This window comes from Myxine glutinosa, chromosome 2 (genome assembly GCF_964187855.1).
Source record: "Myxine glutinosa chromosome 2, kmMyxGlut1.1, whole genome shotgun sequence".
In the NCBI taxonomy this organism is placed as follows: Eukaryota; Metazoa; Chordata; class Myxini; order Myxiniformes; family Myxinidae; genus Myxine; species Myxine glutinosa.
Window position 1 is genome coordinate 144,726,948 of NC_136262.1, and position 15,885 is coordinate 144,742,832.

The 15,885-nt window shown below is 43.8% G+C and overlaps 1 protein-coding gene and 1 long non-coding RNA gene across 3 annotated transcripts in view; both read right to left on the reverse strand.

Moving 5' to 3' along the window:
• Positions 1 to 578: 578 nt before the first annotated feature.
• Positions 579 to 9,741, reverse strand: LOC144890914 (uncharacterized). 2 transcript variants are annotated; one of them, XR_013622578.1, is made up of 4 exons: positions 9,590 to 9,741; positions 4,911 to 5,036; positions 881 to 1,586; positions 579 to 727 (listed from the first exon to the last, which is right to left on the reverse strand). It is a non-coding gene; the product is annotated as an uncharacterized LOC144890914 (long non-coding RNA). The 2 variants fall into 2 exon arrangements; XR_013622577.1 differs by having other exon boundaries at positions 579 to 1,586.
• A 12-nt stretch (positions 9,742 to 9,753) lies between these two features.
• Positions 9,754 to 15,885, reverse strand: part of LOC137422268 (uncharacterized) — a 70,203-nt gene continuing 64,071 nt past the window's right edge. The window contains exons 6-8 of the mRNA XM_078772643.1: positions 14,577 to 14,737; positions 13,163 to 13,393; positions 9,754 to 9,847 (exon numbers count right to left, since the gene is read on the reverse strand). Of these exons, the coding sequence (XP_078628769.1) occupies positions 9,754 to 9,847; positions 13,163 to 13,393; positions 14,577 to 14,737 (486 nt within the window). The remainder of the gene's footprint in view (positions 9,848 to 13,162; positions 13,394 to 14,576; positions 14,738 to 15,885) is intronic.

Sequence of the window (15,885 nt, forward strand, 5' to 3'; positions counted from 1 at the left end):
ACGGGTGATTAAGGTTGTGGTGAAGTTTCATCGAAATAGTGTTTCTCGTTTCAGAGGAAAAAGCAAATTCCTATTTTAGGGGGATCCAACCTGGATCCACTTTGACCCCCGGGAGACATCTTAGACACCGATATTTTTAATGCTGTGAACAAACTTTAGTCACAACACAACAAATATCATTTGTGCCAAATTTTGTCACAATCCCATTAGCGCTTTCGGAGAAGAGGCTGCAAGTGTTTACGGACAGACAGACAGAAGAACGGAAGACGCACCGTTGCGTAGGCTCCCCTGAACTTCGTTCCAGGTGAGCTAAAAAGGAGAAAAACCTAAATGGTGGTTTAATATTCCAAGGGGTGTTAAACCTTGACCTTTAACCCATAAGGGTATGATGTAAAACAAGCGTAAATACACCTTGCACTGGGCTATCTTGTGAGGGCAATTTCTTTCCAATCGGATAAACTTTAGTCGAGTTATGGTGAAGAAAAAAAAAAGTCAATACTTATGTCATGACCTCAAAAATAGGTCCAAGCCAAAATCAAATGTCAACCACATTATTTCAATTCCGATTATTGATGCAAAATTTCATTCCAAATGTCCAAGCTGATGGCTCCAGGATGGATATAGCTCGAAACTTGATACAGTTCAGAAATTGTGAGTGTTGGGAGTGAGTGCAGGATGGAAAAAAATTCAAACTGCTGCTTTAGCACACCTCGGGGTCTCGGAAACTCTGTAGCACCATAAAAAAGTTGGGGTAAATAATTACAGAAACGAACCTTCATCAGATATTAGCATAAGGGGGAGGCTTAACAAACACAATTTACACCACAAACCACATGAGATGCTGAGAAGAGTTAAAATGGGCCTTGTTATGTTTACGTACCTTCCCATAGACTGTGCAAGTTGGTCACTTCGTGCCTTCTCCGCCAATGCACCTTGTGCCAGCGCGTGCTCCTCAATCAGGGATATATTTCGCTCCTCTGCGATGATGCGTGATGATCTTTCAACCCTCAACTCTGCATCAAGAATATTGACTCCAACTTGCCATCAGCACACACCGTTAGGGTCATCCCCATACTCAAACCGGTAAAGTACGTTTGTTTTGCACATTTTCCTCCCAGCCACAGCAATAACACAGAAACTATTGTTCGACAAACAATAAGGAATAGAAAAAGAATTCCTCATCAGGTACAACCCACAGCTGTGCAACCAACGACTCTTCCTTCTTTGATTCTAAAACATCATTAAGGCCAATAACCTACGTCACTCATCAATACGAACACAGGTCGATATGGCTCAGGTATCGTCATGGTTATTATCCTTTCAGACCACAACAGATCAAGTGCTTAAGAGCATCTTTTGAAAAATTAAGCAATAAAAGTAACCCTATTATGTTCTACATAAAGGTGTTCAAGTTCCTCCACCTGCAAGGCCTGAGAGAGAGCTTTTTCTTGACGTCGTCCATATTCCTGAAAATGCCCCAGGCTGTTCTTCCGATTAAGCAAATGTAGTCCTTGATTGTGCAGACGTTGCTCACACTGTTGCTTCTGACAAAGAATTATGTGGTATGCTCGGTTCTTGTTTTAAACCTGTGTAGAAACAAGTAAAATTATTGTGTTGTGGTTTTGGAAAATGTACCCGAGGAGTAGCGCATCCATGTATGCTACAGGAATCCCGAGATAGTTATTTCTTAGTTAATGCAAAGTTAGACCTTTAACCATTGTCTAAGGGTGTCCGGGAGGTTAGGTAATCTACATAGTCGAGGTGGGGTGGCTCCCCATTTCCAACTCTCTCTTTCTTTAAATTCCCGTTTGGTTTGTTCCAACAATCCCCATTCTGTCCATTCCAGCAATCATTCCTTCAATCTACATTCAGTTCGTACTTCAATCCCCTCAATCCGTCTGTTTGTTCACCTCATCCCTCGTCCATTATTGATAGCAGGCGAAGCCGGTGTTGTCAATGAACGCGTACGTATTATGTTGAAAAGCCAGATTTTGCTGGATCCCTTGAGAATTTCGAAGCTTTGACGCACCAAATCGTTCAATGGAGGCCGCCATCTTGCGGATGCGGAAGTATGCATAACAAATTGAAAAAAGTTCAATAGGAGTTTGTTTCACCCGTCTTTGTTTGATTCACAATCGTAAGTACCTCTAATTTGTAATTAAAATACTTTAAGACCAACCTCGGCCCGCACGGGCCTGGTTATCTTCAACGAAAATCGTCACCAAACACCGGAACCAATGAGATTCGAGCATTTGAAAAAATATTTCAAAAACCAAATCACTCAATGGAGGCCGCCATCTTCCGGATGCGGAAGTATGCATAAAAAAATTGCGAAAAAGTTCAATAGGAGTTTGTTTCACCCGTCTTTGTTTGATTCACAATCCAATGCACCCCTAATTTGTAATTAAAATACTTTAAGACCAACCTCGTTATCTTCAACGAAAATCGTCACCAAACACCGGAACCAATGAGATTCGAGCATTTGAAAAAATATTTCAAAAAAGCTTATTACGCGTTTCAGAGGGTGAAAACGGCGTCAAATATTCTAAAATTGACGAAGAATTATTTTTTAGAAATCTGGCGGCTGTTCGGGATAGTTTTTCACGGCCGGAAATATCCGAAGTTGAGACGGAATTCACCGAATTAATCAAGAAGTAAATTTTATCAATTTTAATCTCATCCAGAATGCAAATGGTGTCATTGTAGGTCTGAATTTGCGAAATTTTGTGAGCTGACCAATTAGCGATCAGCTTAGGTCAGCCAATCAGCGCCATCGACACGGTTTGATTAACGACAGTCACACATTGCCGTTGAAACGGCGCTATCGTCCGATCTGTCGGCACTGATCTTACTGCAAGCTAAATTCTTCTGGTGGAGGAAGCCGCAGTGCCCAGAGAGAACCAGTCCTGACAGCGACTGAAGTTAGAAGACTACACACATACTGTGAAAACGTATGTTAAGCCCAGTTAAAATTCTTAAAATAGGCCCTAAGCTAGCACATCGTATAGTTACTTCCTTAAGCTTCTTGTGACATTTATTGTATGTAGGTATTGGGGAGGACTGTCTGCTTTTCTCTTTTACCAAGTCTTACCAGGTACGGTGCCAACTACCTAACCTACTGATGCCATAGTGATGGGTAAAATAGTGGCAAGAGGCTTTGGCTTTGCCGGCTCATTGCGGCTTTGCAGTCAGGTACGAGTAAGTCGCAATGCATTGCTGGGCTCTTAGTCGGGATACAAACCCAGGCGAGACGGTTTAGAGCTTTCGGCCATTGTGCCGTAGTGCTTGTCCAATTGCTTTATCAATTCTAATCCTCTAACTTATGTCGCCTTCCTAACTCCTGGGATGTCCCCACAGACTACTGAGGTGTGGTGTCACCATGGAAGCCAAGTGGCTCAAGCACTCAAGCAAGCATTCCAACAAAATGGTTGAAGAATGCCTCATTTATTTTATCACCTTAACATTGTCTTAACATTTTATCACTTTGACATTGTCATTACCATTTGTAATTATATTTTCAAAAACAATGTCCACTGTGATAATAAAAAAAAAAAATCAATTACACCACTTGCGACTGTATTGCCATGGCTTACAAACACCATTTGATAAGGAACGGCTGGCTTTTATGGCAATATTTCCTGAGGCTTCGATATATATGCCACGCACACAGACATAACAGCAGTGAACGAAGGAGCCTTTATGCAATCCATAATACGACATGGATTTCCCACTTTTAAAAATCTCTTGAACAAGAAGGAGATGAAAATGTTTTATTTATAAATATTCTTGATGGAGATGAATGTTCCAAAAAGATGTATCTTATTAGAGAGATAGGCCATGATCAAATCTTTATGGGTTCTATGAGTGAGTTTCTTAAAATAAATTAATTAATACGTTAATCCCTTATAAATAGAAATATATTTTTAATCTACTCGAAAGGGCAAAGCCAGCCCCACGCAGTGGAGTAGGGACGTAAAGGAGACTGACATGCTATTTGGGATTGGGACTAAAGACGAGTGATAGTGAGACGAGCAAAGCGAGTTGAACTATTGCAAGTTTTTGGGACCGGCCGCCAATAGTGTTAGAAGCTCCTTTGCGTCCCTACTCACATGTTCACTCCAGATTGGTAGGTTTTGTTGTTCGGTCAATTGAGGGTATATCAGGAATTTGTATTAAATTAATAAATCAATTATATTACTCCGGAAGAAATACGGCACGACATGGGATAGACACGCACTACACAGTACTTTTTATTCCTCTTATTGACGCAAATTTTTATTCGGAAAGTCCCAGCCTGATCTGAGATACAGCTCGGACATTGGCAGAAAAAAGGGAGAAAAACCTAATTGGTGGTTTAGTAAGTTCCTATCTGTCTAATACCTTGACCTTTAACCTGGAGGGGTATGATGTAAATGAACCATAAATGTGGCTTGCCCGAGGCCATCTATATAGGGCAATGCCGTTACGATCACCCAAACCTTGGTTAAGTTATGGTGATAAATGTAACATTGTCTATAATTAAGTCATGACCTTCAAATTAAGTCAAGGTCAAAATTTATCTAAACCCCGCATACTTTCCAATTATTGATGCAAAATTCATTCCGAAAGTCCCAGCCGGCTCCGAGAAACAGTGGAAATTGATACAGTTCAGAAATTGTTGGGAGTGCAAGAAGAAGAGGAAAAATAATTTTCTAAGTGGTGGGTAAGTACTCCTACAGGTCTAAGAAACTCTGTGGTATCATTAAAAATTGGGGGCACTAATTGTCGAAACAAACCCTACAACAGCAACAGGCCTTCCCCTATCCTAGAGAGTGAGGCTTAACAAATTATATGATTATAGTGACGGTGTGTTTCATGATGTGAAGCATTGTTGCCATTACCAGTTTCAGTGAAGCCTCAATAGCACCCACCTCTTCCTTTAAAGAGTGAAGTTGAGCTGCCAACTGAGCAACTATAAGTTGACCTGCTGGAAGCTGCTTTTATAAAACTTCCAGCTTTCAAGCTGCTTGTCCAAACTGTCCATCTGTTGCTGCACACTGCAAGATACAGCACACATCTCCACGTCAGGGAACAATGCACATCACGAGACACACAATGGTAAATTAACAAGCAAAACTAGATATTTGCAATCACAAAGTGATCTCCAAGGGAAAGCCTCCCCCAGACCGAGGGAGACTGACCCTTTGGCCCCTTGATCCAATGATGGCCATATTTTTGGACCACCATATGACCATGATATTAAAAATTTAAGGCTATAACGTAAATTTTAAATGTATTCCGATCTACAATCCATCCAGAAAACTCCACATCATGAAAGCCGGAAAAAATTATTCAAGTTATGATCAAAAAAGGTGTTTTTTGTGGATTCGGTCACAAACCGAAAAATGTAGGTCAAGGACCCGAATCAAATATCAGGTGTCACAACTTCAGAGCAGGTACACAATTATGATGCAAGAACATCTTGGAAGGCCAAGCGGTCTTTGAGATTCTGCATTGGCAAAATTGAGCGATGACAAAAAAAAAACATTTTTTTTTTCAGTCCGCCATTTGACCTCGACCTGTAACTTAACGGGGTATGATGTAAATTAAGTGTAAATGTGCCATACTGTACGCTATATAGGGAGGGCAATTTCACTCTGATCGGACAAACCTTCGTGGACTTTTGGTGAAAATGTTAAAATAACTATAATTAGGTCTTGACCTTCAAAATGTGGTCAAGGTCAATAATTATGTCAACCCTGCAAACTTTGTATTCCCATTATCGATGCAAAATTTAATTCCGAAAATCCCAGATGGATCTGAGATGCAGCTTGGACATTGGCAGAAAAAAAGGGAGAAAAACCTAAATGGTGGTTTAGTACTCTTAGAGGTCGAAGACCTTGACCTTTAACCTGTAGGGGTATAATGTAAATTAAGCTTACATGCACTTTGCTCGAAGCTATCTAGGGAGGGCAGTTTTGTTCCAATCAGATAAACGTTTGTGGAATTATGGTGAAAAATGTTTTAAAATGACTTTAATTGGGCCATGACCTTAAAACTTGGGTCACAGTCAAAAAAACTTATCTCAATCCCGCACACTTTCTATTAACATTATTGATGCAAAATTTTATTCTGAAAGTCCTCGGACATTGGCAGAAATAAGACATAGGGGCAATACCCCTGGCGCTCACCTGGTAGAGTACACTGTATACTGCACTTACTAAAGATATTTTAAAGTAATTTTAATGGTTTCTAGAAGACAGGGCAGCATGTAGAATCATACTAACATAATCATCAGACTTTAAACAAACAAACAAAGAAAATACCTATTTTGAAAAGCAACCACAACCACCCCTCCCACACCCCCCTCCACCGAGTTGTTAGGGTTAGGGTTGGGATTTTTTTAACGCCTGCCCAGACCCCAATTTCTGTAATGCCTTCAACGCCTTTGTAATGCCTTTTGTAATCCCTGGTGTTGGCTTAGCGGTTAGGGTGCCGGCTTGGGATCCGAGGATCCTGGGTTCGAATCCCGGTCGATCGCTGAATTAACGCCAGGGGGGTTGACTCAGCCTGTCATCCTTCCGAGGTTGGCAAATTGAGTACCAGCTTGCTGGGATGAAATGATCACGGTGTGTACCCCAATTTAGAATAGGTACACCGTATCCCTGCGCATCGTAAGAGCGTGACCGAGGGTTGGCATCAGGAAGGGCATCCTGCCATAAAAACATTGCCTCAAAACAGGGAACCATGATTGTCATGGGGACCGCAAGGCTAACCCCCGCTTTAGCGGGGAAAATGGCCTTAAAAACGATCATTCATTCATTTATTCTTCAACAAACATTGGTACATCACGGGTGATTAAGGTTGTGGTGAAGTTTCATCGAAATAGTTTTTCTAGTTTCAGAGGAAAAAGCAAATTCCTATTTTAGGTGGATCCAACCTGGATCCACTTTGACCCCCGGTCGACATATTAGACACCGATATTTTTAATGCTGTGAACAAACTTTAATCACAACACAACAAATATCATTTGTGCCAAATTTTGTCACAATCCCATCAGCGGTTTCGGAGAAGAGGCTGCAAGTGTTTTCGGACAGACAGACAGAAGGGAGGAAGATGCACCGTTGCGTAAGCTCCCCTGAACTTCGTTCCAGGTGAGCTAAAAAGGAGAAAAACCTAAATGGTGGTTTAATATTGTTACGGACGCGGTTAAAGGATGTTATTTTACCGAGCGGTGGTATTACCGCGACCGAACAGTTATTCCCCGACTAGAACCCGATTCCACCCAAACGTTGGCCGTATCGCACCGCGGCTGCTCAATATGGAAAACTCTAAAGCGACCGAATACAAAGAGGAAGAAGACGTACAGAAGAGTAATTGGATTTATTATTTACACATATAAGCAGGAAGAAAGCAGTCACGTTTATTTACAGAAGATATTAGATACACAGTGCAACGCTAGCTTACCTACAGTCTTAATTAACCCAGGGACAGAACAAACAAGGACAGACTCACGCGGGGAATGATGATAGGACTGGCGGGAGATGGATGGCTGGCGGGATAGGGAGGTCCAACTGGTCCTGCAACTGGTCCCGATCGACTCGTTGGGCAGCCGCCGCTCCTTCGCGGCCCTGCTCCAAACTGCCGTCCAGGCCTCACGCTGCTGTGGCTGCAGTTTCGGTGGCTCCAGCTGCAGTAAGTGCAGTTTCGGTGGCTCAAGCTGCAGTAAATGCAGTTTCGGTGGCTCGAGCTGCAGCTCAACTCTGGACTTCTCTCGGACTCAACTCAAAGCGCCTCTCTTGGACTCAACCGCTTGGACTCCCTCTCGTCTCTCTGTCAAAGCTCATCTCTTTTGGAAACGCCCTAGCTGCGGGTTATATAGGCCCCGCCCCTCAACCTTCGCGAACCTCCTCGATGTTTCTCTCCACACCCTCTCCAAGTCCAACCCCTTGTTCGTGGTTGGTTGAGTGGGGCTGACTCACTCCTCCCCTCTATGACGAGGTGGGGACCCGCCTTTCTTCCCCAACCCTGCCTCGTGGCCAATGGCGGCAATTGTTGGTTGGCAATGCGAATGGCAATTGACGAAAAGGGGGGATGGAAGTTTTGGGAGTGGGAATGAAGGGAATCTATCTCTTTCACTGGTGCAATGGAGTATTTCAATTAATGGGAGACACAGCCTTACCCTAAAACACATAATAAGATATAACTATTGAACAGGGGTATTCTTTGATTGGCTGTACTGTGGATGCTTTATGGACTAATTATGGGATGCCCTTTGACCTTTACACAGCTCCGGAGGCAGGAGGCGCAGAATGAACACTAATAATAATACACACAATCAAAAAAAATACAGTCCTCATATCCGCAACAATATTCCAAGGGGTGTTAGACCTTGACCTTTAACCCATGTGGGTATGATGTAAAACAAGCGTAAATACATCTTGCACTAGGCTATCTAGTGAGGGCAATTTCATTCCAATCAGATAAAGTTTAGTCGAGTTATGGTGAAAACAAAAAAAGTCAATACTTATGTCATGACCTTAAAAATAGGTCCAAGCCAAAATCAAATGTCAACCACATCATTTCAATTCCGATTATTTATGCAAAATTTCATTCCAAATGTCCAAGCTGATGGCTCCAAGATATAGCTCGAAAATTGATACAGTTCAGAAATTGTGAGTGTTGGGAGTGAGTGCAGGATGGAACAAGCGTTACGCCTAGGTCCCCCGTCGGTGAAGTGATGCGAGTTGACAAAGTGGAAGACGCAAGGCGGCCATCTTGGATTTTGACGTGGCGACCCAATTTTCAATAGCGTTCTCCCTTATGCATAGATACACCCACACACCAGATTAGAAGTTGGTACTTCGCTTATTTTTCAAGATATTTCACTCACAAGGTTCAGACATATATATGGTGGCGGCCATCTTGGATTTTGACGTGGCGACCCAATTTTCAATAGCGTTCTTCCTTGTGCCGAGATACACCCACACACGAGATTAGAAATTGGTACTTCGCTTATTTTTCAAGATATTTCGCTCACAAGCTTCAGACATACATGGCGGCAGCCATCTTGGATTTTGGCGTGGCGACCCAATTTTCAATAGCGTTCTTCCTTATGCCTAGATACACCCACACACCAGATTAGAAGTTGGTACTTCGCATATTTTTCAAGATATTCAGCTCACAATGTTCAGACATACATGGCATCAGACATACATGGCTGCGGCCATCTTGGATTTTGACGTGGGTTGCACCCACACACCAAATTCGAATGCGGTCCTTCACTTACGCACGCACGCACGCCCGCACACACGCATGCATGCACGCACACACGCACGCCCGCACGCACGGACGGACGGACCGACGGGAAAACCATAGTCCCCCTTTCGCTCCGCCGTGCGACGGGGACAAAAATATTCAAAGTGCTGCTTCAGCACTCCTCGGGGTCTCGGAAACTCTGCAGCACGACAAAAAAGTTGGGGGAAATAATTACAGAAACGAACCTTCATCAGATATTAGCATAAGGGGGAGGCTCAACAAACACAATTTCCACCACAAACCACATGAGATGCTGAGAAGAGTTAAAATGGGCCTTGTTATGTGTACGTACCTTCCCATAGACTGTGAAAGTTGGTCACTTTGTGCCTTCTCCGCCAATGCACCTTCTGCCAGCGTGTGCTCCTCAATCAGGGATATATTTCGCTCCTCTGCGATGATGCGTGATGACCTTTCAATCCTCAACTCTGCATCACTATTTTGGAGGCCAACCTGCCGTCAGCACACACGATCAGGGTCATCCCCATACTCAAACAGGTAAAGTACGTTTGTTTTGCACATTTTCCTCCCAGCCACAGCAGTAACACAGAAACTATTGTTCGACAAACAATAAGGAATAGAAAAAGAATTCCTCATCAGGTACAACCCTCAGCTGTGCAACCAACGACTCTTCCTTCTTTGATTCTAAAACATCATTAAGGAATATGAATATATATTTAATTTATAAGCCAGTAAGGCTGAAAGACTTTAGAGAATATGTAAATAATTGAGCAAATAATTTAAATGAAATCAAGGAAATAAAAGATAATGTTCAATTTGCAATAAAAATGAAATTCAACTCATATAACACTGCCTGAGTATTTTTTTTTTTTTGGATACACGTTCGAGGCTCGTGAAAGAGCTAACATTAATCACACAAAAAGTCAAACCGACACATAAAACACAAAAATAAGGGGAGCGGTAGACAAGATGGGGAGAGAGGGGGAAGGACACAAACACAATCTTTGAGAGCAGGGACATCGGGAGAAATGTGGGGGGGGGGGGGGGAGGGCTTGGGGGGAGGTGGGAGACGTATAAAACATATGAACACTGCAAGGACTTAAAGGAAAGAAGTTGGAATATCAAAAAAAGTGTATCTGGGGTGAATTAGCGGGGGTAGAAAAGATCAAGGTTTTTGATGGGGGAAGATAAGAGATGGGGGTTAACAGCTGATTTAAAGACCTGGAGGGAGGAGTGGGATTGAAGGGACTGGGGGAGTTTGTTCCAGAGGTGGGAGAAAAGGGGAATGAAAGAGTGGAGGTGAGCAGAGAGCTTAGGTTTTGGCAGTTTAACCACAAGAGGGTTGCAGGCAGATCTTGTGCGACTTGAAGGAATATTGGGGGGACAGAGCCTAGAGAGAGCTGGGGGGGGGGGGGGGGGCGCAAGGCCAGAGAGGAGTCGGTAGAAGACGGAAAGACCACCAACCTGCCTGTGGTCAGTGAGTGAAAGGCCCTTGGAGTTAGCTTCATCGCGGGAGATTCCAATGATTCTGAACGCTTTGGTTTCAACAGCGTGAAGACGAGCTAGGTGTGAGGCAGGAGCACCAGCCCAGAGGGGAGAGCAGTATTCCATTGAGCTGCGGATGAAAGCCTTGTATGTGGTGAGGAGCTCAGGTGTGCCAAGGAAGGACTTCGCACGACGGAGGATGCCCAGTCGGCGACTGGCTTTGGAGGCCAGACTTGAAATGTGGTTTTCCCAGGAAAGATCATGGCAGTTAGTGAGACCCAAAAGCTTGAGTGACAGAACTTCTTGGAGAGGATTATTCAGAAAGTGGATGGGAGGGTTGTCCAGTCGGTCTATTCGGAGAGACATCGTAAGAGTGTGAGATTTGTCAGGATTGAAAGACATGTTCCACTTGTTTGCCCAGTCTGTGATTTTGTCCAGGTCTGCAGAGAGTGAGGAGGCTGCAGACTGCCGATCTGAGGGATGAGGAATGGAGTGACAGAGAGTAGAGTCATCAGCAAAGAGATAGAGAGGATTTTCAAGAAAGTCAGAGAGATCATTGATGAAGACCAGAAAAAGCACAAGGCCCAGAACACTGCCTTGGGGAACTCCAGCCTGAACAGGAAGAGGAGATGAGAGAAACCCATTCAGGGCCACACGTTGACTACGACTAGAGAGGAAGTCCGCCAGCCATGCGTGGAGATTTCCATGGATACCAAAGGAGGAGGGTTCGGTGGGCAGATCGGGGTGCCAGACCGTATCGAAAGCACGTGATATGTCAAGGGAGACAGCTCTAATTTCCTGTTTGGCAATGACGACCTCCATCCATTGTTGAGAAAGCAGAAGCAGCATGTCCAGAGTAGAGTGACCAGGTCGGAAACCAAATTGTTGATCAGAGATCAAGCCATTGAAGAGGAAAGATTTCATATCTGAAGCAATGATGGATTCCATGACTTTGCTGATAATTGGGAGAAGGCTGATTGGTCTGTAGTTGCTAGGATCTGTTTTTGCACCTTTTTTTGTGCAAAGCGGTGATGTTGGCTGATTTCCAAGCAGATGGCAGATGACCTTGAGCAAAAGAGAGGGTGAAGAGAACAGAGAGAGGAAGTGAAAGAGCGGAAGAACAGGATTTTAGGACCCGTGGGCTGATGCCGTCAGGTCCAGTTGCAGAATCAGAGTCGAGGGTTGACAGAAACTTTTCCACCTTGTCAGGAGGAAAGGACACAGAGTCCAGGATCAGCTGGGTACGACTGGGTGCGGTGGGTACAGAGAGGGATGGGTTTGGGACACAAGATTTAGAGGCAAACACAGAGTTGAGCCATTCAGCTTTTTCACGTGCGGAGTCAGCCGTGGAGCCGTTTGAGGTGAGGGAGGGGATGGAGGGGGAACAAACACCAGAAACAGATTTGACCAGACGCCACCAGGATTTGGAAGCGGGAGACAGATAAGAGAGTTCCGTCTTGAGAACGGAGAGATATTGTTTCCTGGCTCTCCTGAGGGTGGACACACACTTGTTTCGGGCTTTGTGAAAGGAAATGAGATTTCATTCCGTTGGATTTGCTTTCCAGGAGATGAAAGCAAGTTGTTTCTGGGCAACAGCCTCACCACAAGATTCCATGTACCATGGACGGGAGGAAGGGTATGACAACTGAAGACAAGATGGGATAAATCTGTGCACGGGAGAGAGCAATTTACTTTGGAATAATTCCCAGGATGAGTTGATGTCAGAGGCGGTAGAGATGGGAGACCAGTCCAGATGATTGATGACTGCTTGAAGACCGTGCCAGTTGGCCTGAGTGAAATGCCAGACTCGTCGACGCTGAGGAGGCTCTCTGAGAATGGTCAGAGAGATGTCCACTTTAACAAGCACATGATCAGATGAGCCGATTGGAGCAGAAGAAGAGCAGCAGACATTTTCAGGGAGGTTAGTCATAACCAAGTCCAGAAGAGAAGATGCTCTGTTGACTGACTTTAACAAACTTTAGACTTTAACAGACTTTAGAATTTAAAGACTTTAACAAACAAAGGAAAAAAAATACCTATTTTGGGGGGCAACCTCCCCTCCCCCAACCCCATATTCCTCCTCGGACCGTAATTTTTCTAATGCCTTGAACAAACATTGGTACATCATGGGTGATTACGGTTGTGGTGAAGTTTCATCGAAATAGTGCATGTAGTTTCAGAGGAAAAAGCAAGTTCCTATTATGGGGGGGTAAAACCTGGATCCACTTTGACCCTGGTGAACCACCTTAAACCCCGATTTGTTTTTAATGCCGTAAACAAACTTGAGTCGCAACACAACAAATATAATTTGTGTCAAATTTGGTCGCAATCCCATCAGCGGTTTCGGAGAAGAAGTTTCAAGTGTTTACGGATGGACAGACTGACGGACAGACAACGCGCCATTGCATAAGCTCTCCTGAACTTTGTTCCAGGTGAGCTAAGAAGAACCAAAACCAAGAAACTACTGACCTTCTTCAAAATGAATACTTTGGAGGAAGAAAGTAAAAAGTAACAATTTTTCTCACGTGCCTCATTTGCACCCAACTCTTCTTTTAAAGAGTGGAGTTCTGCTTCCAAACCATTAAATCTGTGTTGAGCTGCTGCGAGCTGCTCCTGGAGATGCTTCTCCGACTTATCCATCTGTTGCTGCACACTGCAAGACAAAGCACACCTCTCCACGTCAGGGAACAATGTACATCACAAGATACACAAAGATAACTGAACAAGCAAAACTAGATATCTGTGATGACAAAGCGCTGGCCAAGGGTAAGCCTCCCCCGGACCGAGGAACACTGACCCTTGGTGATCGCCTGCAAATTATCTTTGGCCCGTGATCCAATGATGGCCATATTTCTGGACCACCATATGACCATGATGTTGAAAATGTATGGCTATAACGTAATTTTAAAAAGTATGCTGATCTACAATACATCCAGAAAACTCAACATCATGAAAACCGTAGGAAGATTATTCAAGTTATGACAAAAAAGGTGTTTTTTGTGGATTAGGTCACAAACTGAAAAACGTAGGTCAAGGACACGAATCAAATATCAGGTGTCACAACTTTATTGCAGGTACACTATTATGATGCAAGAGTATCTTGGAAGGCTAAGCGGTCTTTGAGATTCTGCATTGGCAAAATTGAGCGATGACAAAATAAAAGCGTTCTTTTTTTTCAGGCCGCCATTTGACCTCGACCTTTGACTTGAAGGGGTATGATGTAAATTAAGTATAAATGTGCCATACTGTACGCCATATAGGGAGGGCAGTTTCACTCTGATCGGACAAACCTGTGTGGACTTTTGGTGAAAGTGTTAAAATAGCTATAATTGGGTCATGACCTTCAAAATTTGGTTTGGTCCTCCTGGAGGTCTAAGACCTTGACCTTTAACCTGTAGAGGGCAAGTTCGTTCTAATCGGATAAACTTTCATCGAATTATGGTGAAAATGACATTAATTAGGTCATGACGTTAAAAATAGGTCCAAGCCAAAAACAAATGTCAACCACACATCATTGCAATTCCGATTACAGATGCAAAATTTCATTCCAAATGTCCCAGCTGGTGGCTCCAGGATATAGCTCGAAACTTGATACAGTTCAGAAATTGTGAGTGTTGGGAGTGAGTGCAGGATGAAAAAAAATTCAAACTGCTGCTTTATTACTCCTAGAGGTCGAGTAAACTCTGACGTACCATAAAAAAAATCGGGGGCAACAATTACAGAAACGAACCTTCATCAGATATTAGCATAGGTGGAGGCTTAACAAACACAATTTACACGACAAACCACATGAGATGCTGAGAAGTGTTCAAATGGGCTTTGTTATGCATACGTACCTTTCCAGAGACTGTGCAAGTTGGTCACTTCTTGCCTTCTCCTCTGCCAATGCACCTTGTGCCGGCGCGTGCTCCTCAATCAGAGATTTATTTCGCTCCTCTGCGATGATGCGTGATGATCTTTCAACCCTCAACTCTGCATCAATATTTTGGAGGCCAACCTGCCATCAGCACACACCGTCAGGGTCATCCCCATACTCAAACCCGTAAAGTACGTTTGTTTTGCACATTTTCCTCCCAGCTAAAGCAGTAACACAGAAACTATTGTTCTACCAATAATAAGAAACACAAAAAGGATTCCTAATCAGGTACTACCCACAGAGCGATAAAGTTATTGGAGCATGGATTGAAGGTATTGCAAAGGGTGTTGGAGAGGAGGATAAGATAGAAAGTGAAGATCGGCGAAATGCAGTTTGGATTTATGACAGGAAGAGGAACGACAGACGCTTTTTTTATTGGAAGAAAGTTGCAGAAGAAGTACATGGAGAAGAGGAAGAAGTTGTTTCTTGGGTTTGTTGATCTGGAGAAAGCATTCGATAGGGTTCCACGCGAAGTAGTGACATGGGCATTGAGGAAGTTAGGAGGAGATGAATGGTTGAGAGTGGTGATGGCAATGTACGAGAGAGCGCGCACAGCTGTAAGGACGAAGGACGGGAACAGTGGTGAGTTTGAGGTGAAGGTGGGAGTGCATCAGGGGTCGGTACTAAGTCCACTACTATTTAGAGCTGTGATGGAGGTGCTGGCTCAGACCGTAATGGGCGGTTTGCCGTGGGAATTGTTGTATGCAGATTATCTGGTGTTGATTGCGGAGAGTATGGATGGACTGAAGGAGAAGATGAACAACTGGAAGGAATGTATGGAGACAAAAGGTCTGAAGGTGAATATTGGAAAGACGAAGGTGATGGCAAGTGGTAAAGCATGTGGTGAGGTGGAAAGAACTGGGAAGTGGCCCTGTGCTGTGTGTAGGAAGGGTGTCGGAGTGAACTCCATTCAATGTACAATGTGCGCTGAGTGGGTTCATCAAAAATGTAGTGGTCTGAGAGGGTCATTAACCAGTGTGGCAGCTACATTCAAGTGAGATAGAAGAAGTTTCGGGATCTGAGTGGCGTGCTGACGAGCAGGGGAGCGTCGTTGAAGCTGAAGGGAAAGGTGTATGCTGCATGTGTGAGAAGTGTTATGATTTATGGGAGCGAGACATGGGTAATGAACGTAGAGCAGCATCGAAGGTTGGAAAGGGTGGAAATGCGAATGGTTCGATGGATGTGCAGCGTATCGTTGAGAGAGAGGAAGACAAATGATGAATTGCGAA